Below are 24,136 nucleotides of genomic sequence, written 5' to 3' on the forward strand. Positions count from 1 at the left end.
TAAACAGGGAAAAACCATGGAAAATCTGATTTTTCTGTGTCTTAGACAAAACAAAATTCTTCTGTTGCTTTGTCATCCAAGCATTTGCTAGTAATCCCTCTCCATACCTTTAATCAAGAGGATTTGTTTACAAAATGATTCAGAATGTTCTTTGAGTAATCCAACAAAAGATGGATTGACACATGTACACATAGTCTAGTTTTCATCAGTAGAACCTAACTTTTCTCACAGTATCCAATTGTTAACTGACAACTGACACTATGGTATTATATTGTTTCCTACCTAATAGTGTAGGTTCAGCAGTTGCTGCCCAGAAGTTATTGGGGAAATACTGGTGCCCAATTTGCATGCGGATATGTCAGTAATACCACTTCCACCCCATCACCAAACTCTCTCTCTCTCTCTCTCTCTCTCTCTCACACACACACACACACACACACTCACACTCACCCCACCCAAACTGCCTTTTTTGGTTACTTGCCTCCAATGTACACTAAACACGCTTCCTGTGCAAGCACAATTTGGGCCAACCCCTTGGCACTGCCCTCCTACACCCAACCTTGCCTACTCAAAATAATACACAACAGACAACACACACATACACAGGCATATACTCTGGCACTCAGTTAGATATAGCAGTTCAAGTGCCATGATGGGTTGGGATCCATAGCACCTCTAGATGCCATGGATTTGCACCACATGTGGGAGATACTCCTCATTAGCTTGTGGATGCAAGTGGGCTGTGTGCCTGGGATGCATTATGAGGATGGAGCTGCCTCTTACCTGCAAAGGAAAGGTAGGGCTGCATGGTGGTGTATCGATGTACATGATTCACTTTCAGTTCAGTCCAGTCAGCAGCTGGATTTTCCTCATTGTTATTTTAGTTAACCTTTATTTACACTGGGTATGCTGACATGCTGCTGGTGAAGTTGACTGCTCAATCTGTATCACACAATGTGCTTCACACTCATTCAGTTACACATGATAGTAAAATAATAGCATGAGTCAAAAGTTTAAAATTGACACAAACAACAACAATGAAACCTCAAATAATTGGAAATGAATCACATTTTTAATTGGTTGGCTTTCCTGTAAGTTCAACAGACCTCTGATATCTAGTGCAATAACTGAAACTACTGTGGGGTCAGAGCAAAGACATTTGGATGGTTCCCAGGTCTTTGAAGCAGTTTAAATGTTCACATTGAATTTTGTCAATTCAAAAAGAGAATTTTCTTCAAATTCAGATAATATATTCCACTTTCAAATTTAATTGACCGCTGGTTAAGATGTCATATTGTCTCAGATTCAGTCTTAAAGTCTTATTTTTCTTAAAACAAGTACAAATTTCAGTACAAATGGGGTGATATAATCCACTTGAAACAAGGCAGATTAAGATTAGATTAGATTAGATCAGATAAGATTGATTTGCACTGGAAGCAACTGAAATTATGTCACCCAACTGTCAACTTGTTTTGCTTGTTTTTTGAAAAATATTACCTTAAATGACTGTTAAAATGGATATATATATATCTATATATATATAGATATATATATATATATTCATTAGCACTGTTGTAGGTCTTTGAAGCAGCTAAAAACAGACAGCTTGCTCTTCTTGTTGTTGTTTTAATTATATTGATTCCATGCATGGCTATTAAATCCACATGACACTGATCAGATGGTTAAAACAACACGAAAGGTTGACATCTTGGATACATCGGGTCAAAATTCAACATTTTTCTTTCTTTGTCTGAGGCTGAACCTTTGTCACTAATGCTCATGCATCATGTGTCATTTTTGGAGCAGATGTTTTGCTCTTAAAGGATGACAAGGATCCAAAATGTTTCACCCGGACAGAATATGATTTCACCTGCTTCTTTGAGACCCCAGACAACAGGACGTATGATTTGTTCTACAAGGTTGAAGAGTATGTCATTCAAATCTTTTATGCTGTGTTTTGTTTATTGAGGGATCTCAGAGAGTTTCAAAATGTCAAAATAGCACTTTCCTTAAGATTCTCCAAGTCAGTTTTTTAGGAATTTATAAAAACCTATTCAAACACCCACAATTTTGACATTCTTCAATGTATCAGCTATCAACAGCTTCAGCCCCAAAATACTGGTATCAGTATTGGCCTTAAAAAACCCATATTGGTCAAACTCTAACACATACATACATACCACAGACTCTATTATGTTTGACCCTAATGCTAGTCTTGCACCCTATTCCCTGTCCAGAGAGAAGAGGTGTAATGTGTCTGTCCAGAGAACAGAGGAGGGAACTTTCCTCCACGTCTGCTCTTTCCCTCCAGATGATGTCCACTTGTTCTGCTTCACACACCTTAAAGTGGTGGAGCCCAGCACCAACACCACCCTCTTCACACGCAGTGTCAGCGTGGAGGACCAGCGTAAGACACTTTTTTTTTTCACTTACATGACAAAGATTTTATATTTTTTTCTTCCTGAAAAATAAAAGAGTATAAAGTCTGATTTTTCCCTTTTAGACCGAATTGAAAAGAGACGAGGCCATACACATAAAGCTTCTAAAAATATGAGTAGTGATCAGGTCAAATGACCAAGACTTTAAGAGCTACATTACTCTTACTTTTAGATCATTTGTGCATAAAAATCTGATTTATACTGGCAGTGTAAATCTAGTCCTTTTTCCCTCTTAGTCCTTACAGCTTATGGATGATTGTCCCGACAGATTTGGACTAGTTTATTATTACTTCAGTCTCATCCATCCATCCATTCATCCATCCCATCCAAGCAGAGCAGCCCAGACATCCTTTTCCCTGGCAACTCCCTCCAGCTCCTCCTGTGGGATCCCCAGCCTCATTACACTGGGAACAAATGACTGCTTGAACTTCTCTGTAGACATGCTTGGAAGTGTAAATTGTGAAGCGGGTGAAACCTGTAATTTGTTCCTGCCCCTGTGTCCCCAGTCCTCCTGGACCCCCCTGCGGATGTGTCTCTACTCCCTACTGACCAAGCAGGGCAGCTGAAGGTAGCATGGCACATTGCCAAGAAGTGGGAAAACAGTATACGTTATGGGATACGATACTCCTCCAAGAGGCTGGGAGAGAAAACAAAAGAGGTATAGTTTCAAGCACAAGTTGTCCATCAATCCACTGGTTCATTTTTCTAAAAGGACTTTAAAACTAAAATCCTCCTTATTTCCTAATAAAGAGACTTAAGACACAAAGCTTTTGGGAAACTCACGCATGCTGTGTGTGAACAAAACATGATATAGATGATGCACTGGTATGACCATCATACCAACAGTCTAGTGAGTCCTGTTGTTGCATCAGTAATTCTAATGAAAAAAGCTCCATCCCATGCCAAACGACACTCACTAAAGTCTGGGGCAAATAGTCCAGATGGTGGCGCTACAGCAGCGGTCTAAAGTTTAAAACTTTAAAAAATCAACAATATATGCGACAGCTCTGTAATTTTCTGAGGTTATAGGCCCAAATAAGCCAAAACTTTCATACACTGGTACCTATACTAAATTATGAAGTCCATCACTCTGTTTTTATTATAAACTATAAAACTAATTAAATGCAACTAGTCCCACATACTTTGTGTGAATTAGATGAAAATCACTACAGAGCATTATTAGACCTGCCCAAATAAAACTGTTGTGGGGTTTTTAATTTAATCAAACATTGAGCCCACAGCTCCTCAAAATGTCTGACTGTAAATGGCACTGTACACAGCCATGGTGAATTGCTGATTACTTGATGTCCAATCTTCATGTAAAAAAATAGAAAATATTTTCCTGTCTTGGTAGATGACACGTACAAAATTTCAGAAAATGAAAATTTCATCTCAAAAACAAAATTTTTAAAAATGATTTGAATTCTGCCTTTATGGAAACCATTGTAGTCAATGGAAAACAGAGCATCTTTAAACATCAGTTTTTCACTTATGGAGCATTCAATCCTTGTACAAATAAATTACTGACATCTCTATGTTGTCTAGATAAAGTACGCACATCCTCAGATTTTTATCTTGAAAACAGAATATTTGACACTAGTTTGAAATCTGCCTTAATATGGATGGACAGATATTATCATGCACCCTGCTGGTTGCCTCAGTCATAACATGACGCCTCCTCTTTTCTAACCACCCACAGATAGCTCAACATGTTCATGACTTGCCCTTGGTGTCAAAGGTTGTGAGTTTGAGTCCTGGGTGATGCTGAGTAAATGTGCTTTGCTTGCTATAACTCTTTTTCCTCTTACGCTACATCTGCCGGCCCCGTCCATGACTGTTTGCAGTCGTAGTTATATTTTTTAGACTGCTCTGCTTAGACAAATGGCATGTTTATAGCTTTAAAACTTTTGAGTTTGCTCATTGGGGTATTTGTATTTGGTGGGTAAAATTTGAGGATTATTCTAATATCCATTCACCATAGGCCTGTATTACTAATTACAATGAGTGAAAATAGTTCAAGTAATAATATTGTAAATATTTTGTGATTTCTACAGGTAGAGAGGAACGAGGTCCACAGACTGGTATCTCTGGTACCAGGGGAGGTCGTTCAGGTCCAGGTTAGAGTCAAACGGAGCATAAGTGAAAACACAGGACACTGGAGCCACTGGTCGCACCCTGCGCGTGCAATGGTGCCCCAGAGTGCAGGTGTGTAAGACAGAGAGAAGAGTGTGTATGTGTATGTGTATGTGTGTGTGTGTCTGTGTGTGTGCTTGTGTGTATGAGAGAGAGGGGGGAGGGGGCAGGTTGATATCACAAAACCTCACCCCGTGACACTCACCATCAAAGATGCAATGCTTCAACAGAGAAGTCTCTCTCTTTGCAGATGATATTTCACTGATGTGCTACACCTCTGACCTGCAAAATATCACCTGTCAGTGGAATGAGAACACCTATGGGGAATTCACCTCCAAACTCTTCTACAAGATAGGTCTCAGGTAGCACAAAATCTATACAATACTATGTAGATTCCATCACTGATACCACTACATTACTTGAATCTCTCTATGCTAATGTACCAACACATTTCACTGGGTTAGCGGAATACAACACCATGCATATAATGTTATGAACTATTTTGCATGTCGTCCTCTGTCTTCCTTGTAGTTAACATCCCTTTCACTCTGCATTTTATACTGTCCAAAAATGTACAAGAAAAAATACATTATTAAAATACACACTCATGAGTTCACTTTGTTTGCTGTGATTTGATATGATGCACCTAACAGTGAGCCTTCAGACTGGAAAGAATGTCTGGCGGATGGGAACTGGACTGAGTTCTGCCGTTTCCATGGAGATGAGTCCCAGGTAGTTTGGGTCATGCTCAGCGACGGGTCACCTCCAGCCCCCCTCAACAGGACTTTCTACACCAAGCCCTTCACCCTTAACAGCAGCAGTGAGTGATTCTGTCTGTCTTTCTTTCTTTCTTTCTTTCTTTCTTTCTTTTAGGGCATATAGTCAGCAGGTGATTTGATCAAATTTGACAAGGAGGATAGTGGGCACATTGTCCTTTAAAATATAACCAAGCCATCCTCTCTTACATAGCCCTCCCATTAGACTGAAGAAAGAGGCCCGACAGAACAGTAGCCTATCAGATTCAAACCCAAGGCAGATTGGAGTTATACAACATTTCTCGGAGGCAGAGCTGCTCTGGAGGCAGAAAAAATCTTATTGGTCGAGTCAAAGCTCAACGGGTGGAGCCAAAGAACCACAGTTTTTCAGAGCCCAAGTTAGCTAACTGGCAAAGAAGAAACTCTGGTCAAAATCGAAAAAACATTAAACCATGTCAAAAACCATCCTCCATAGCTGTTTGTCACATAAATAAACCAATGCTACAGAAAATCTGGGTCACCATATAATATGATATATAATATCAAATGGCAATAAGAGCTGGCTAACTAACAAGCTTACCTAATCAGCTATAAGCTAGTGTGACTAGTTTGAACTTGGCAGGTCAGCTAGGCTAACTAGCTAACCTAGATAACTTAGTATGGCTAGATTGCAGTTTTTCAGTGGGTAGCAAGAGTGCTATTAAGCTTCATAATATTAGCTTCATCCTCTCTTACTTGTCTTTTTCACTGGGCTTCAGTCTAACAACTGTGGTTCTTTGTGTGTGTGTGTGTGTGTGTGTGTGTGTGTGTGTGTGTGTGTGTGTGTGTGTGTGTTCAGTCAAAACATCCTCACCGGGGCACCTGAGAGGACAGTTGGAGAGGGGCAGGTTGTGCTTGACATGGGAAGCCCCTCTCCTGGCTCTGTGGGCTCACCTGCAGTACGAGGTCAGCTACCAGTCCAGAGGGGACGGGGCCTGGATGGTAAGAATTTAGACCAGTTGTTATTTGGACCATTTTTATGCCAGTTTACATCCTCAACATTGAATATTCAATCCTCATCAAGCAGTCTGTCTCCAGACGGTGTCCCTGAAGGGTCCAGAGACTGAGACATGTCTAGGGCTTCCAGCAGGACGCCAGTACAGCGTCCGGGTCAGAGCTAAGCCTAACGGGTCCGTCTACGCAGGCCACTGGAGTGACTGGTCACATGAACTCACTGGAGACATCCCCATTGACATAGGTAAGGCTCCAGTGAGACCTTATCAAAATATAAGAACATTCTGTATTCCATTCCGGGCTATAGTACCATCATAAAAATATTTTAGTGCATTATTCAACTAACAAATGGCAGATTCACATCTAAATGAAATGTAGTGCTTTAGTATTCTATTCATAATCGTTTGGAGTGGCACAAAATATAAAACATCATACTTTACTGTTAAGCTGTTTTTGTTGTAGCTGTAGTTTCTTCAACTTTTGTGCTACACAAATAATTCATTATGATTATGATGAATATTATTAGTAGTACTAGTATATAAAATGCAATGCTGTGCTTTGATAAATAAAATATTTAACACCATGAACCTATGAAAATGCAGTTCTTTAGTTACTCTGATAATGAAATATAACAAATCACCCTGATGCAATATTAATAATCTCTGCAGGTGCATTTCTCATCCTGTGTATCCCTGTCATGCTGTTGATTATGGCTATTGTCTTCATCTCCTTGTTCCCCAGGTACCTCAGGTAGGAACCTTGTAAAGTCTGCCGCATTTAGAGTCACTTAGGATTAGACATCATATGAAGAAATTATTCCAAAATGAGATACAGGCAATTTAAAAAATGTGACACCTACTCTGGCATAATAGCTGGTATGAAAGTGAAAGTCAGAATATAATTGAAATGATTCGTCTTTCACTTTTTAGTAACACTTACAAGGCTGTTGAAATATTTTGTAATAAATGTCATGTAACAATATTCTGCTTAAATGGATATATAGCAATTTGTACGGTATATTCACTCAAACGTTTTCTTTTTTTAGGTTTACCACATATATATATACAAAAAAAGTAATTTGAAAGCACAATTTTGGGGGATTTCTTTTACATATATTTTTTGTCTGAAATTAGTTGGACTGGAAAGGAAACTGTAAATGACAGAAGTTTGTGAAAGTAATTTCTGACCCCTTGTTACAGAATTGCCTCACTGGCAAAAACAGAAAAATAAGATCAACATATTGTTTTACTGATTTCATCATTAGGTTGTATTTAACGTACATATACTGTATATTTGTGTGTATGTGCCATGCATGTGAATTTGATATTTTAACACCTTCTTTAGGGACATTTTCAATATCTGTTTTTTGTGTATTTCCCTAGTAAGCTCAAGAAATATCTTTGGCCGCCAGTTCCCAACCTTGACAAAGTCCTACAAGGCTTTCTGACAGAGTTCAACGGGAAAACATGGGTAAGTGATTGAAGCACATAATTAAAGCCATGATATATAGATGCCATTTGAGATGCTGTAAAATAACATTTTGATTCCCCCAATGTCAATTTGCCCGCTGGTTAAAAAACAATATTGTGTGTCCACGTTACAGGATCCTCCATTCACAGCAAAGCAGTTCTCTGAGGAGGCCCCTGCATCTGTGGTGGAGGTCATGTGTGAGGACGAGGCTTCAGGACCGGGGAAGCCGTCAGGGGAATGCACCCAGCTCTTGTCCCCAGACAGAGGCTCCTGCGGCGGGGAGCAGGCAGAGGGAAGCCCCGGGGTCGGACTGGAAATCAGTCCGGACTACGTGACACTGAACGCCGACAGTGTCGTCCCGTGTCCAAAAGGAAACGAGTACGTGTACGAGCAGGTGGGGGAGTATGGAGGCCTGGAGGGGAGGGGCGGGGCCCTCCAAACGACGTGTCACTGTTTCTGCACCGGTAGGTCGTACGGTATCCCATCATGCTCCAGCACTGACCTTCTCAACCACTCCTACTTCCCCCTGGCTGAGTCTGCAGACAAACTGGACTGTCAGGTTGCCGCCACTAGGGGGCCAGGCAACCTCTACACCAATCTGCAGGGCCCAACCAAGGCAAACAGCTAATAGTGCAGTCACATTAACTGGGGGATCTACACATGATGTACCATGTGCTATCCCACTGAAATGTGGTAAATAGATACAGCAAATGTAGTGATTTACCCATAGATGCATACATTAGTTACTATCCACATTTACTGTATCAAAAGTTTTCCCTTTCTAAGGATAGTCAATTATCAACCTTTCTATGACTTTGCCATGACTTAAATGATCTGAAGATTAATGTGCACCATGGCTCAGCAGGTGCATACCATGTGTACCATGTATTCAGAGTATCATGGGTGTTAGTCTTGTTCATGGCTTACTGTATGTCACATGACATCCTCTCTCTGATCTGTTCTGTTACTCTCGCTTCTATGCTGTCCAATGAAGCAGAAATGTCATAAATCTGCCATAGATCTGAAGGCAAAATACTTGGATGGACCAATCAACCTTTGAGAACAAGAAAAACATCCCATTACTATGGATGTCCAAGCCTTTGGTTCAAATCATATAGGGAAAAGCAAATTTGAAGATCAAAGTGCTCATTATCATTATTACTCTCATTATTATGATATGATATATATATATATATAGGCTATATAAAAAACATTGTGTATATACTGTAGTGTGACCCATTCTTGGGTGAATACAGTTAGACTAATAGACCTCTGAAGAAACTGTAAATATTTCTCTGAATACCTCTAAGTGTCTGTGCCTCTTAGTTTGGGAGCACAAGTGGATGTTTAAAGGCATGGAGCTTCCTGATTACTTAGTAAGCTAATACACACAGCATCATGACCTCTGTTGCCTGTATAAATACCTGTATATTAAAATAACGGTAATGAGGAAGCATCTTATAATAAGGAAGGAACTTATTAAGTGTCTCTTTGGAATAACATTTTTAGATTTATTCTCTTACTTTATGTGTAAATCTTTGATATAATGCCTGTTTTTGCTATATTTTGAATTTCATTCTTAAGTTTTGATTTGTAGTAGGGCGAATCTATGGTGTCTCAATTAGTGAGGATTGGACAGTCTTCTTTGTTGCAGCCCCATTTTGTAATTCAGACTGATGAGACGGGTGCATTTTTATACTATATATACACATATACATTTTTATTTACTGCCTAGTGCAGCTTTATACTTCCGACAGTCCATCTACATTGCAGTGTCTTTTAACGTCCACTAGAGGACAGCAGATCACAGCTGCACACTGCGTGAGACTGTTGAGGAAAAAGACTGGTGGACACCCCATTCAGTGGCTTTGGTCTGCAAGAGGAGAACTTGGGTTCATCTCATCACTATACTGGTGATTTACATTCCTCTCTTGGTGCCACTAGTCTCCTATCAGAATGACTTGGAACAGAGAAGGAAAAGAAGGGAGGAGAGGAGGTAGATGAAAAGGGCGGGGGGGGGGGGGGGGGGGGATTGGGATTACTTCTGTTATTTGAGGTGTCAATTTGATGATGGCCTGTGAATAAATGTACTCTATAAATGTACTCTATAAGTAGTATCTTTTTATTCAGCATGTATTCAAGTGGCAAGTCGGCAAATTTTATAATTTTATATTTTCTCCTAACTAATTATCCAGCAAGTGTGGCATTTAGTTGGGCTTTGCTGGGCAACATGTCAAACCACAATGTACTTTACTGGATGCAGAGACAGACACTTGAGCATCCACTGGAGGAGGAGACTTGCGGAGATTTTAGTTTGAAAGCAGCTTCTCCTGTCTCCTGCCAGGCAGCATCAATGTTGTAGTCTGTGTGTTATATATCTGGGTCACAAGGTGGTGGTAGAGCACTGCTGTTTACATGAGACTGGCTCACTGACACAACACCAGTCAGTCAACACTGAGAATACAGTTCAACTTTGGCCCAGGTTCAGTTTTGCACTTCCTCCATTATGTATCCTACCCTTGATTTTGAGGATGATTGTGATATGTCATAAAGATTAAAACATGTAGATCCTTTGCTGTAAGTTAAAACAAACCATGAATTAAAACTACATTATAACATATCACTAGTTGAAGGTTATCCTCCACACCTGTAGCTGTTTCCAACCAGAAAAAAACACCACAGCACAGTTTAATGCCAGATGTAACTTTATTATACAAAGTAGACGAAAAGCTCAATTGAAGATGTAGAGTCAAAATGCTCAATTATTAATCTTGCACAGCTATATGTATGAAAACCAAGAGACCTGAGTTGGAACATGGACAATCACAACGACTTCACGAAGGGAATAAATAAGCGATGCCAATCCAAACTTATTTTGCCTTCCCGCCCCCCCCCCAAAAAAACATCTGCAAACTGGTGTGGGACTGTCTCACACACAGCCTTGCCAAAAGAAGGAGAGCAACCAAAAAGTAGGTTAAATCGTAAAAAAAACACAAACTGAAAAATGATTTTTAAGACCGGATGTGGGAGTGGTGGCATGTAGTTATGACGTCTCAGAGCTGCAGGGCCAAGTCGTGATTTGAGAAGCTGTGAGAGGGGATGACAAAATATAAAACGCATCCCCTGTATTTTCTGACAAATTCAGGGCAAATAACACTAACATTTGCCCGCCGTCCCATTGGCTGACTCTGACCAAACGGTCCCGCCTGGCACGGCTTTCTGGAGTAACTGCGTGAGAATCAGAGCTGGATGCGCCGCAACTATGGTATCACCGCTCATCCGGCCAACTGCCTCCTGTAAAATATACTACTAGTGTCACAAATTATGCTCTTTAACGGCAGGCCATCACGTCCGTTCGCCAGACTGTATGATATCATGGCCATAAATTACCCCAGAATTGTCTATGAGGCAATAAGCAGAGCGAGTGAGAGAGAGAGCGGGACAGAGAGACAGTCGGGGAGAAAGACGGGGAGAGAGTTTAAGAGAGTCAGTGTTTACTGGCGTACAAGCCTCTCCTCCCAAAAGGAATTCTTTCCGTGTTTCATCACTGCCCGCTTGCCTGTACCCAAACGGCTGCGGAGGGGAGGCGTTGGATCACCTACTGATGTCATTTCCTCAACTTTCACTTACAATCACATTGAGAAACAGCACAGTCTAAGAGGTGATGGGCGTTAACACGTACACAGAGGCTGAGTAGAGGCTGTTGTGTTTGCCATCTGCAGGCCTCCGACATGAATTTAGCAACAACAGTGATAAGGCCACTAAGAAAAAGAGCTTCATCAACATACTTTAAATCTACCGCTGGCAGCTGCCAGTGTGAACGCACTGGGAAACATAACTAAGAGAGGGATGTTGGGTCGTTCTGCTTCTGTGTGCAAACTCTCTCACTGCAGTCACATTTGGTGCTATTGGATTTTGTGGATCAATTTCACAGCGTGCTTTTAAACAGTGTTGGGGCTAGGAAAAGAAAAAAAAAAAAAAACAGTGTAATCATCAACAGAGGGAGGGCCAATGGTGAAAGAAAACTGTGCCTTCAGGATCATACAGCAGTAGTTAAGTCATTGGTTTTCCACAGAGGCACAGAGAAGTGGAAGAAGCAGAGGTGTTATGTTGGAGTAAATGCGAGCTTAGTTCATGAAACGATAATAATGGAAACATACATATCCCACACAGAGGGCGGGGGGGTATCAGTCCTCTTAATAATGGGTTGTTCCCAAACAACCATTTTGCATGCCCAAATGAATCAAAACAAAGGCTGGCTGGGAGGGATACAAAATGGCTGAAACAAAAATCTTCATCTTCATCTTCAGTAGTTCAGGATCAATAACAATGATCAGTAAGCAATACTCATGGAAAGTAAGAGCACCTCAGGTCTCTATGGCACTATCATTAATAACCAATCAAAAGAAAATCACAATCATAACGCTGCGGTCAGACCAAAACCTCATATCTCCAAACAGATAGCTTTTCAATAATTGGATTTTTAAGATGAGAAATTAAAACAGCCTAAATGTCAGATAGACAGCAATTCATTTTTGAAAATACACAATGGGAATGGGAGTCATGAAATTTACTCAGCACCAACTGTAAAGAAACCATAGAACATTTATCTAAAAAATGCTAAACAACAACAATGAAATTGTGAGGTTTTCATGTAACAGCAGTGGTAGGTTTTGTTTCATTTCTATCCTAAATAAACTCCTTGAGGTATGAATTATGAAGCCCCAATTGTATTATATAACCAAACACAAAGAATCACAATCAAAATGGTGCATATATACAGTATATCTACTGTATATATATCATTTATATAGATGTCTGTTTGTGTTAGCTATGTTCTTCATAAATCGACAGCACAATGTGGGTAATACTGTACCTCTTCATAGAAACAAAAAAGATCTATCAAACAGGTCCATCTGGATTAGTTTTTCCAGTGTTCTACATGGTTCTTAAAGGGTTGTAAACATTGACCAGTAAGCACGAGGATTGGTTTACACATGAGCACTGGGGGATGTTTGGGATCAGAAGGGGGTCTCACCATGGCAACAAGGCTGAAATTATTTTCTGCTGCTCTCTATTGATTTGGGATCAGATCTTCCCTCCTCGGGGATACATTTGTAATTCATGAGGAGTTCTAGCTTAATTGTTCTCAGAAGCAAATACAGTAAAAAAAAACAAAAAAACATGGAGGGCAATCACGACCCACAATCAAAGGCCTGTTCTTTCACCTCATATTCACTTTTTTATGGAAAATTCATGTTACAGTGAATCCAAGTCAAGAGCAAACAAAAAGACTAACTTTAACTTGCTGTCCTAATTGTTATACCTGTTAGTGGAAAATCACACTGATCTGGGGGTTTCCCAAATTATCTTAGCACTAAGATCATCTGATCCATTGCAACCCGACAGACAGATAACTTGAAACTTAGTGTCATATTAAAACTTGTATGATTGTATTGTACATCAATTGGATTATCCTCATATTTGAGACACCTAAATGTAAATCAAGTGTGTTTTGGGGGAGAAAAGGTACAACAGATGCATATTTTCTTGGCCTCGAAGTGCCAAGATAGTTTTGGGAAACCTTGGGATCCTCGGTGGTTGGGCTGCAGGCTCCGCTTGGGTACCATGCACTGAGGACCCCCCCCAGTGAGCGCGCTCAGATGTTGGCCTTCTTGTTGATGAGGACGGAGCAGCATGTGAGGGCTCCGTCCACTTTGACCTTCTCCATGTTGGACACGGGGATCAGCATGTGGTCCTTCAGCTTCTCAAACACCTGCAGGACACACAGACAAGGCTATCACTGGAAATACCAGGCCAAAACTTCTTCTCAACAAAACTAGCTGATTTTTGCATAGGTTCCCATACATTTATTGTTTCACTTTTTTAAATTTGTAGTGGTAATGTACATGCACGTTTCCAAAGGCAACACATGTGCATGCTAGGTTTCCGTACATCTTCGACATTGGTTCTTATGAATTTACCTTGGCTGGGCGTCAACAAAACATCATAGTGTTCAGCTATAAGTTGGACAAAGCTATAAGTTGGATTAGAGACAGAAAAATCTAATAAAAAAAAGAAGTATTGACCAGCATTACCTCAAGTTCCTTAGGAAAAGGCTAAAGTACGGATCAACTGACAATACTGAAATTGAATGGGAAAACTTGTTATGCAACACTTAAGGTTTGTTTATTCTGCTTGTCAGCTTGAGGAGTACGGTAATATGAAAGCTCTGGAGAGGGACACAAAATGTGAAGTAGTCGAACAAGCATTCAGGAAGAGATCCTAGCCTCCCGGCAAAAAATCGAAAGAAATAGAGTGAGAACTATTACGACATTCTCAAAAGACCCTCGTAAAGCGATGTGTCACCCTGTGGAGTTTTTCCAGAAGAAAACCAGTGTTTTCCTACCAGTCTTCCAAACCAGGATATTTTTCTCTCTAAACTCTCACTTCAACCCTGCTGTGATACGGCGCTAGGCCTCGCAGCACAGCCGCAGGGACCAACTAAACAAATTCTTCTCTCATGATGCAACATGGCTGACGAAGGCTCTAGCCGGCCCAAGCGCCATGTTTTTAAGCCTATAATAAAAGATCGCTTTTTAATGGGATCTTATTCAAGATAGCACCTCTGGTTGCTTAAACAGATTGTCACCCCGAACAGCAAGACCCATGATGCAACAGGTCACGTTCTGATTCCACCATGCTCATGCCGTAACTCTAGACCATTGGTTCTTAAAGCCGCTTTCAGCCCAAACAGGAAATTTTGTCTCATCTGGGGACTAATACATTAAGTCCCTATCTATCCATTGAAAGACACTGCTGTTCAGACTATAGTCTATGTATTAGCAGAGGGTCAAGTCAGGGAAGGTCGCGCTTCTTGCCAAACTCCACCACGACGACATCAGTAAATCTCCTGCCGTTTATAGCGTCTCCGCCTCCATAGTGTCTCTTTTTTTGATCATTTCCAGCTGAGTTCTCATTACTGCGGTTGAAATTTATACGCCGGGTGGGGGGTAGGGGGGGTAGGGTGGTGGTGGTGGTGGTGGTGGTGGGGGGGGGGGGCGGGGGGGGGGCATGGTCCCACACAGTAGGGGCTGCTGTATTTCACTGGGGCTTTTGTCTCCTCCGTTTCTTTATCTCGTCACCCAGCCCTCCGGAGCCGTCGCCGCTGCCATCCATAAAGATGCCCCGTCTCCGCCCCCCGTCGACCCCACCAATCCTCTCTCATGACCCCCTGCCTTTGTGAATGCGGGGCTGTTATGTAACTTCACGAGCAAACTAAAAATAGACCGGAGATTAGGAGGGACAATGTTTAGGGTTGGAAAGCAGCAGAAGTCTTGCGGAGTGGCTCAGTGTCTGAGCTGGTAAATCTCTCCATCACACAGAGAGGAGTTCCCTTGGGAAACAAGTACTAACTGTAGACCTATTGTACAGAGAACAAGACTTGACCATCAACTCTGTGATAAAAACCATCCATGCAATTTTACTGCTTGTCTTCTTTTTTGTGTTTTATGCTGCCATTTCTTAAACAGGGATTTGGGACCCAAAAATGGATTGTGGCTTTATGAAGAATGCCAGCTTTGACTGGACTGGGTCCTGGGGCAATCTTACATTCCTCAAATATGTATCCATAAAGTTTAGAAAGCTGGCTTTAAAGCCATCTACGGTCCATTAGAAAGCGTTTTACCAAAGCAGGAAGCATGAGACACACAAATGGATTTCATAACACACACGTTGAATTCCCCTAGCTAATCTTCCCGGAAAATATCGAGCCTTCACAGTGGATCTAAATCCAAAGAGGCATAATTTTGTGAATTCTTCTTTCTAAAAATAACTGCTGGAGGTTGGGGTTTTCACCACAGAGTACATTTTGAGGTCGGAGCACTGTCTCTGTAGATTGCAGGGTGTTGGGTTCAATCCTGTGAGAACCAGGAGCTCCATTTGACTGCTGTGATGTGGACAGACCCCAAAGCGTCTAAATAGCACGGCTGCTGCTCTCCCTTTCCAAACCCCAAACAGACCTAGTGAGACAATAACATGTCATTCACAGTGAGCTACTGTGAAAAATGACATCCAAGTGTCATGGGGTCAAAAGCCACATTTCATCGGATAAAAAAAAATACCTCATAAAGAAATATGCTGATGTATGTTAAGTAACTCAGCGTATGTCTGAGAGGAATTTGTGAAAGCTTATGGTTGTATGTGTCACATGAGAGAGCCAACACACAGTTCAGGTTCAGCAAAAGACACTTTTCATATATCTGGGGAAAGGATAGGGGGGAGTAACTGTAACCAAGGCTCTTTCTGGTTGCCTATGAAGAACTTTAAGGGAATTCTTAAGAAGGCTCTTAATGCCAGTTCCTCAATACTTTTTGTAAGATTAGTCAAATCTCTTACGCACTTCTCTTGGTTTCTTACTTACAAACTTCTGAATTACGGCCTACCTGGCAACCGTGATGTAAACAAGCATAAAAGGGGGATTTTCCTCCCTAGCTGCAAGCAACAGTACTTCCATGTACAAAACAATTTGGAACAGTTATTTAGCTATTTTCTTAAGACTAAAGTCAGGGGGAAAAAATATCACTTGGACGATTATTTTTTCCTAAGAAGGTTTCGTGAATCTGGCCTCATGGTCTGTGTTCTGAGCCACGATCCAAAAAAAAGGCCAGTTCAGGTCCAACCACAGGGCCCAGTTCAGGTCCAACCACAGGGCCCTTTGTTAAGAAATCCAACAGGCTGTGGTTGACTAGCTGACCTCGCCTGTGTAGGAGAACCAGGTGGCTTCTACAGGGTTTCCCTCCCCAGCTAGTTGTTTTTCTCAGGGGTTTGGACTGGATGAAACACAGCAAAGCAAATGAGCTGATAATTTAAGCCACTAAACCCTCCAAATGAACAGGGTGTTGCTGAGCTGCATTGGCTGTCCTGACGGTGTTCCTTAACCCCAAAGGTGCAACTTTAGGACTGGATTTGAATGTGTGAGTGAGTGTGTATGTGCATGTGAAACCAGCTGAGCATTACCGTAGCGCTCTCTGGAAACTCCTCTGCTGTGCAGTGCAGCAGCACGTGTCCCTTGTTGGGCAGGTTCATGTAGATGCAGTTGGCAGCGAGGTCGTCAGGCACCGTCAGCTTGTCGTAGCGATGGTCGCTCATTTGCTGCATGATCTGCAGGCAGATAAAACAGTCCGATAAATAAACAGAGAGGCAGACAGGAAGACAGTCATAGAGATAATCAGTGAGACAGGCAGGTAGGCAGAAAGTCAGACAGCCAGAAAAAACAGGCAATCAGACAGCTAAACAAACAACAGACAAAGAGACTCCAGAAGACTCACAGAGAGGCAGACAGACAAAGAAACAGTCAGACACATTTAGTCATAGGTGAGGCCACGATACCAAAGGCAGCACCACATCCTTCTGCTGGCCCAAACTGGGTCTGGGGGGGGGGGGGGGGGGGGCTAATGGAGAACACAGGAGCAGACAGACATTCTTTCTCAGCAGATGTCATGTTATTTATGTAATCTGAAGGACGGGAGAAGGTGGGATGGGCGGTGGAGGTTAGGGGCCGAGGAGACGCCCGCGCTGCCAAGTGGAAGTCGGGGCGGCGGGGGGAGGCGGTGAGGATGTTATGACCAGAATGCAGGGCAGGTGCCTCTTAATGTTTATGACCAGAACATCTGCGGACGGATACCTCGGAGAGGAAAAGGGGAGGGGAGACAGAAAGCAAAATCCTACCTCCCCCCCTCCCCCCTCCACCAAAGCATCAACATTCAGAAAAGGTATTTTGAGAAGCGGCGCATGAGATCTCCACCAGATACAGACCCCATGTGTCTGGCTGGCTGCTCCTTCTCTCCTCTCCTCTCTCTCTCCTCTCCCCTTTTCCAGTGCTTCACTCCTTCTATCCTCCTCTTCTTCCCCTTGTCTTTAACCATCCAGAGGAGAAGATACGTTGGGCGTGTGCGGAGCTCAAGATTAGCATACAAACATGGCGGATTCAAAAGCTAATACAAATTAAAAGTTGAACCTAAGGATATTAAGCCTTCTTTATGAAAAGCAACGTAAAAGCGATGTGATTTAAACCAGTGTATCGTGCTTATTTGCCACTAAATCCAGCAAACGTCCCCACTGGGTTTCCGCTGCAAGCAGAATGTTTGATGTCTGCTTGAAGGTTTGGAGGAGTGGGTGTGTGAGCGATGGTGATGATCCATGATTACAAATGTGGGAGAAAAGTCAACCCCGTCAGCGCTTCTTTGTGTGGTTTGTGTGCACAATGGGCTTTGCGGCTGGTGATGTGCTCATTCATTCCACTCCCCACTGACAGTAAGTCTGCCGCAGTGGGGACGCCCAAGGCGAAACAGGGTGACAATGCCTTGCTTACTGTAATTATATTATACCCACATAAGTCATATTACCTGGCATTATGTCACTCGCATTACATGTTGATTATACTCACAGCCCTTGAGCCCTTCAACTAATAATCATTTCATATAAATAGATGTTTTGCTACTCTCTATTGCCAATTGCTATAACACAATAGTGATTGAATATACACCCAGTTCATGAAAGCTTTCACATTTGCTGTTCTAAACACCCAGTAGGTCTTTCCTGGGAAAAATTCCCCTGCTGCACAGGAAGTGATACTTTTTCCATATATGGCAGCAGCAACAGCGGTTTGTTTGTAATAAATAGAAGAACTGGATAGTTAGCATGAGCAGTGATAGCCACCATGGCTGAACAGACAAATTAAAGAGAAACTCAAACTGCATCAACAGAAAATCCAAGGGAAAAGACGTCACAGTGCTGGACACACTGACAGGTAATCTCTGGGAAGTGCAGTGCAGAAACACCACAGCAAGGAGCGCTGAGCAACGAAGATGTCACTATAATAAAAAAAACAAGAAACTCACAGATTACCACTTTAACACGCTTGATAAAAAATGCTGGGGCAAGAATTAGCAACTCCAAATAAAGCAAATCCACTATGATAAACTGAGTGCAACATCATCATTTTATGAGTCTCATGGTCATATTCCATTTTTGATTTGCCATTTCTGTAAGGGTAGACGTGCAGGGTGGAGTATAGACTGTGTGTGTGTGGTGTGTGTGTGTGTGTGTGTGTGTGTGTGTCCAGACCAGAAACATTCCCAGGTCACTTTTGGGTGTGTTACGTGATTGTAGCAGCCCTGAATGAAAACACGGTCCATGTGCGTCACCGCCAGCGCCGTCTCACACACACAGAGGGATTAAGAGTCTGGTGAAGAGAAGAATAAACTTTCACTCCACCAAAGATCAGAGCCATCACTGCTTCACTCTCTGTCAGCCTTGTTCTCTCTCTCTCTCTCTCTTTCTCACTCAAACGTCAGAAGTCATTTTCTCAGTAAAAAGGGGTGAGAGAAACAATTTGGGAGTTCTCCTTCCACAAAATTTCCTCATGGCCCTTGTAAACCTGATCCAGGAAATGCACTTAACATCCTGGGAAAATCAGCCTAGGTAATAGCAGTGTCCAGAAGTGAGAAGCTCTTCTATTCATTGTTAGTGGGTGCAACAGATGAGTGTGAGACTAGATTGTTGGCTCACTTATTCTAGCTTTGGGAGAGAGTTGTTCATGGATCCAAATCTGGACTGAACCATCCTAAACTATAATGATAACAGAATTAAAATTTTTACTTTTAGATCGAAATCTTCAATATCTATATATCACATGACATCATTTCATTTCGGGATGAAAAGACGGTGAGGTATCAAAATCATATAATATGCAAATAGAGGCAACAATACAAAATGCTGACATGGTTCATTACTGTTGAAAACTCAAGGTTGAATTAGAATAGTCTTTTGAGGTTGCAGGCTTTCTCACATTATAGGAGTTGGGCTATATAGTGTACAATGGTCCGGGATGAAGAGAAAATAGTTTTAAGAAAAATAAGGTGAAGGTTTAGCTTTGTTACAACTCAACCAAATATGCTCATGATCACACATTATTCTTACATGATGAGTCCGTTTTATATTAGATTTTCAGTTGCTTTTGCTGACAATCAGTTCATTTGCCTCAGCTCATTTGATATGCCTCAGATTTTTGTGTCTCCTCCAAGCGAGTAACAGCGCAGGAGAAGCTGAGAACCGCTGCTATACTCTACTTCGCCTAAGGCCTCTGCATAGTCATGCTGGCTCTGGACCAAGCACAGAGCTACAGCACATCGGCAGCAAGTTACTTCTGGATAGTGGCTAAGGTCCAGTTAATACGCAGAGTGGTAACTGGGCAGCAGAATGTGCTCAGTCAGAGTTGCTTAAAACAATATTTACTGGAAAGTAATAAAATCCCCCCGAGCATCGACAATCTCAACCAATTAACAAAAACACTGCCACAATTTACTGGACTGGATGCCTTTCCACCACGGTCATCAGCACACTCTGCATTTTGGATTGATTTTTGAATATTTATAATGTTCACCGTACTAATCTTTCCCATGAAGCCTTTTAAAGTTTTACAATGGTTCTTTTCACTGGTGAAAAACAGCAACGCATACAAGGCAAATCCTACCTGAAATTGCTTCCAAATCCTAATAGACAAGGGAGTTGCTGGGAAATGAAAGTGAAATTGGCTTCCTGTTGAAGTAAATGTTTATGATGGGTCCTTGACACACGTTCTTCCCTGAAAATATTATTGCGGCATATAGAGTGTTTATGCACCCTGAAGTGTCTAATCAGGAAGAAGAGGACTGCGGAGGAGGGAAGGGGAGAAGAGGCTGCAGTGGGTCTACACTGGTAGTAAGAGAAAATCCACCATAAAACAGAATTCACGTATGTTTTCCCTATGATCTGTTCAGTCGACATAAATATGAACAACTCTCTCCCAAGGCTACAATCCATACACCCAAGACACAAACCTACAATATGGTATTAACCGCCACTTTCTGATGCTGCTCCATCAACAAAGCACAGCAGGCTGACTTGGAGACTCATTATGTGATTTTACATGCACAGGGAAACTAAAGTATTCTGTTTAAGAGTCATGTAAATGTCAAATCCTGTTTAGAATAAGCAAGATATAAAATTTAATGTGATAGCAGATATGCCAATATTCGCCCGGACACTGAGGCTTGCGTACATCTTATTCTGTTTACTGCTTATGTTTGTGCGATTTCTGTTTCCATGGTAATATTCAGAGTATTTGGTTAACTCGGGATCTGATCGTGAACCGCACCTCATCCGGAATATGACCTTATCCACTTCATCATCCATAATGCTCGTGCGTGTGAACATCCTCGCCGAGGTGCAGATCCAATCCTGACTAGTAGGGAATAATGAAATCATGAATCAAACAGGGGTAAAGGGTAAGGTAGAGGGGTGATTGGTGGGCTAAAGTCTGCCGGTGAGGGAATGGTGTGTGTGTGTGTGTGTGTGTGTGTGTGTGTGTGGGAGAGAGAGTGGGGGTATTTCGGGATGATGACTTCATGACTGAAGCTTGGCAATGACAGCGGCAGAGAGATGACTGCTGTTATGAGTATATCTGGATGATGAAATTCATCCGGTCGATGTGCATTCTCATCCTTGGGGAGGGCTGAACATCGCCTGGAGACTACACACATGCACATCTACACACACACACACACACACGCAGACACACACATTCTGAGGGCATTTGTCCTGTAACCATACTGTTTAAGAGATGAGGAACTGAGACAAAGCCAAACTGCAAAGCTGGGCATGTATTTTCAAGATTAGCAATTTAGTCTTAGCTTTTTCAATGGTATAAAACAGATATACCAACTTGTGTAAATTTAGTTATCTAAAGTCTTGATTTGCCCATTATTTATTAAGTTATGACACTGCAAGGCCTCAATAGTTCATACCATTTCTTAATAGAATAGCCAGTATCCCAGCCTAATATTCTATAGCCGCAAAATTTAGTTCCACGAAGACGAACCGAATTAGCGGAGCTGCAACTTTAATAGGAACAAAGTGTCTTTGTCCAAGGGTACACATCCACATCCAAAACAACCACTTTGTATTCATTAAAGCAGCATTCATAAGATCTCACCACCCCCACAAAGAGAACATTACCTAATTACAAATCCAGGGTCGTTAAAAGTCCTTTAAAACAGGAGCTAATTGCTGGAAGAAGGGGTGACGTAAGCCGTAATTAGAGAGCGAGGAGTCTGTCATTAAGTCTTTGCTAACAGCCACTCCTCGTTCCAGTGGCTAATCACCGGGGCGCTCGAACGGGCTGGAATCTTAATGAGTCGACGCCGTATTGCCATTACATATAATTAATTAGCGAGGGTGTTTAACCAGTACAGAGATGTTTGTCTTCTTGTGTGCACTTCAGGCACCGGAGAAATTGGCGTACGAACCGGCAAGTCTGACCTTCTACTTCTCTCAAGTACTTTGCCTCATTAGGGAATTTTGTCTGACGGACCGGTTTGAATTGCCCCTGTGATGCGCCGTGTAACTTTCACTTGTTCACTTACAGTAGCTGAACCCTGTTTAGGCCTGGGCCAGTAGGGGGAGATATCACTCTAGGAGGCAACAAGGGACTGCCAAGGCCAAGGGTGTGTGTGCCTGTGTGTGTAAGTCTGCTTCTGTACTTAGATATACAGTATGGTTACAGTATCTGTGAGTGTGTGTGTGTGTGCGTGTAAGATTTGACCATGCCGTGTAAATACAACATGGCATACTCCCATAGCATTTCATTCACGTGTGCAGTCAGAAAAGTTCACATACAGTCTCCCATGTTGACGGCTGGGAATTTTCGGGATAATTCCATCAGAGGGATGGGCTGAGATTTATTGCTCTCTCTCTGTGAAAACGACCGATCTGTCTCTGTCAGGGTGTAAACTGCCTCTCCTTTATGACGAGTCATTTTGCATCCCCTGGGGGGGTTTTCTCGAGGTCTATCGCGGTGATGAAGCTTTATCGATTCAGAAGCCTTTTACACAGTAATGAGCTCGGCCTGTTTAATCGAAGGACAATAGCTTCGTAATTGAGGTTGGAGTGCGAGCGCCGGGGGCAATCCCCGCAGATTAGCTGAGAATATGAATTAATGAGAGAGGATTAAGGTGACAGGTGGTTTCTATGCGCGTGCAGTGGGAAGCAGCCGTCAAGCTGCAGCGGGGGAATCTGCTCTGAATCAACATGCGTGATGTCCTGTCTTGCAGTGTTATGCGTGCTGAATACCTTGCAGAACGGGGGGAGAAAAAAAGCACAGTTGTTCATACCAATAGGATCAAGCCAAAAAACAACCAGGGATTAAAAAAAAAAAGTATCTGCTGCGTCAATGTTAAAAAAAACAGCCATTGCACTGCTATAGTTTCAATAGGGGGTCGAGTTAAGGAAACCACTGTAGCGGCATGACATGCACCTACAAACAACACACACACACATTCACAGATACACAGATTTCATACTTTGAGGGCTTTCTGAGCTGGTTCGCTGGAGCCGATGACAATGAGGCCCGGTCCCCCCATGCTGCAGAAGCTCTTCAGGTGCAGCCCTTCCAGCACGGGGACAGTCGACACAGCGTAGTCCTGCAAAACACAAACCCCCATTAGGTGAAGCAACTCGCACAGGACGGGCCCCGACCATAAAATTGATCCATTTCAATTAACGGCGCCGCTTTCCTGGGCCAGCCTGTGGAGCAGCGAGGTGAAGCACTTCAACTTTATTTGTAGTGCCAAGAGTTATAGAGTCTGGCTCTCCACCTGCTGTCACACTGCTTCCTCTCTCAGCAGTATTTCTTAGTGCTTCTCAGCTGGGTTTGCATAGAGAGCCAGACTTTATATATAGCCAAAATGTCACAACCTAACATATTAGCTAAAGTAATGTTCTCCTACAGTTATCTAAGTCGCTCTTTGTCAGCGACTCTTGCCAGAAATGCCTCATTGCCTGTTTGACTGTTTGAGAAACACCGCTCTGCAGTTCTATTCGAAGGGAAATGCCATGATATCTGCATTCATCTTTTTAGAAGTGTCTTTGAACTTTAAAACAAGCTAGCGGGCAGCCCAGGAGCAGAAACAGCAGGAGTGTCTGGGAGATGAGGTCAGTGAGCCCCGGGCCTCATGGTGTGATTAGAGACCAACTGTAGGAGCCTTTGGACTGGCTTCTGATTGGACAGCCGTTCTCTGGCTGCATCTCCACATGCCACACTTTGTCTTTCGAAGTATTACAAAAATACAATAAATCTGCACTGTTTTATATTCACAGTTTTTGTTATTATTGTTGCTGTTGTTAATTATAGCTTCATTAAGCACCTGTACATGGCTGCTGATCTGGACCTCTTGAGTTCTTAAAGTCTCTGAACCTGAGACCCACCTACCATGTTGTGGATAAAACCAGGATAAGTCATCAATGACA

The 24,136-nt window shown here is 42.3% G+C and overlaps 2 protein-coding genes across 2 annotated transcripts in view; one reads left to right on the plus strand and one right to left on the minus strand.

Moving 5' to 3' along the window:
* The first annotated feature begins 644 nt into the window (after window positions 1–644).
* mpl (MPL proto-oncogene, thrombopoietin receptor) lies at window positions 645–9,794 on the plus strand. The gene is made up of 12 exons (XM_078285680.1): window positions 645–796; window positions 1,807–1,927; window positions 2,238–2,407; window positions 2,945–3,096; window positions 4,493–4,643; window positions 4,822–4,933; window positions 5,225–5,391; window positions 6,165–6,307; window positions 6,404–6,563; window positions 6,988–7,069; window positions 7,702–7,789; window positions 7,923–9,794. The coding sequence occupies exons 1-12, from the start codon at window positions 685–687 to the stop codon at window positions 8,415–8,417; spliced, it is 1,953 nt and encodes a 650-aa protein (XP_078141806.1). The 5' UTR covers window positions 645–684; the 3' UTR covers window positions 8,418–9,794.
* A 3,516-nt stretch (window positions 9,795–13,310) lies between these two features.
* Window positions 13,311–24,136, minus strand: part of ddah1 (dimethylarginine dimethylaminohydrolase 1) — a 59,388-nt gene continuing 48,562 nt past the window's right edge. The window contains exons 4-6 of the mRNA XM_071925649.2: window positions 23,191–23,310; window positions 16,808–16,951; window positions 13,311–13,565 (exon numbers count right to left, since the gene is read on the minus strand). Of these exons, the coding sequence (XP_071781750.1) occupies window positions 13,449–13,565; window positions 16,808–16,951; window positions 23,191–23,310 (381 nt within the window). The 3' untranslated portion in view covers window positions 13,311–13,448. The remainder of the gene's footprint in view (window positions 13,566–16,807; window positions 16,952–23,190; window positions 23,311–24,136) is intronic.

The sequence above is a fragment of the Centroberyx gerrardi genome, chromosome 9, assembly GCF_048128805.1.
Source record: "Centroberyx gerrardi isolate f3 chromosome 9, fCenGer3.hap1.cur.20231027, whole genome shotgun sequence".
Lineage (NCBI taxonomy): Eukaryota > Metazoa > Chordata > Actinopteri > Beryciformes > Berycidae > Centroberyx > Centroberyx gerrardi.

Bases quoted from the DNA above. Each gene is read 5' to 3' on its own strand.
- mpl (XM_078285680.1), top strand. From the start codon at position 685: ATGGATTTGCACCACATGTGGGAGATACTCCTCATTAGCTTGTGGATG. The intron at 6,308-6,403 runs GTAAGAATTTAG...GTCTGTCTCCAG, and splicing joins GAGGGGACGGGGCCTGGATG to ACGGTGTCCCTGAAGGGTCC. The intron at 7,070-7,701 runs GTAGGAACCTTG...GTATTTCCCTAG, and splicing joins TTGTTCCCCAGGTACCTCAG to TAAGCTCAAGAAATATCTTT.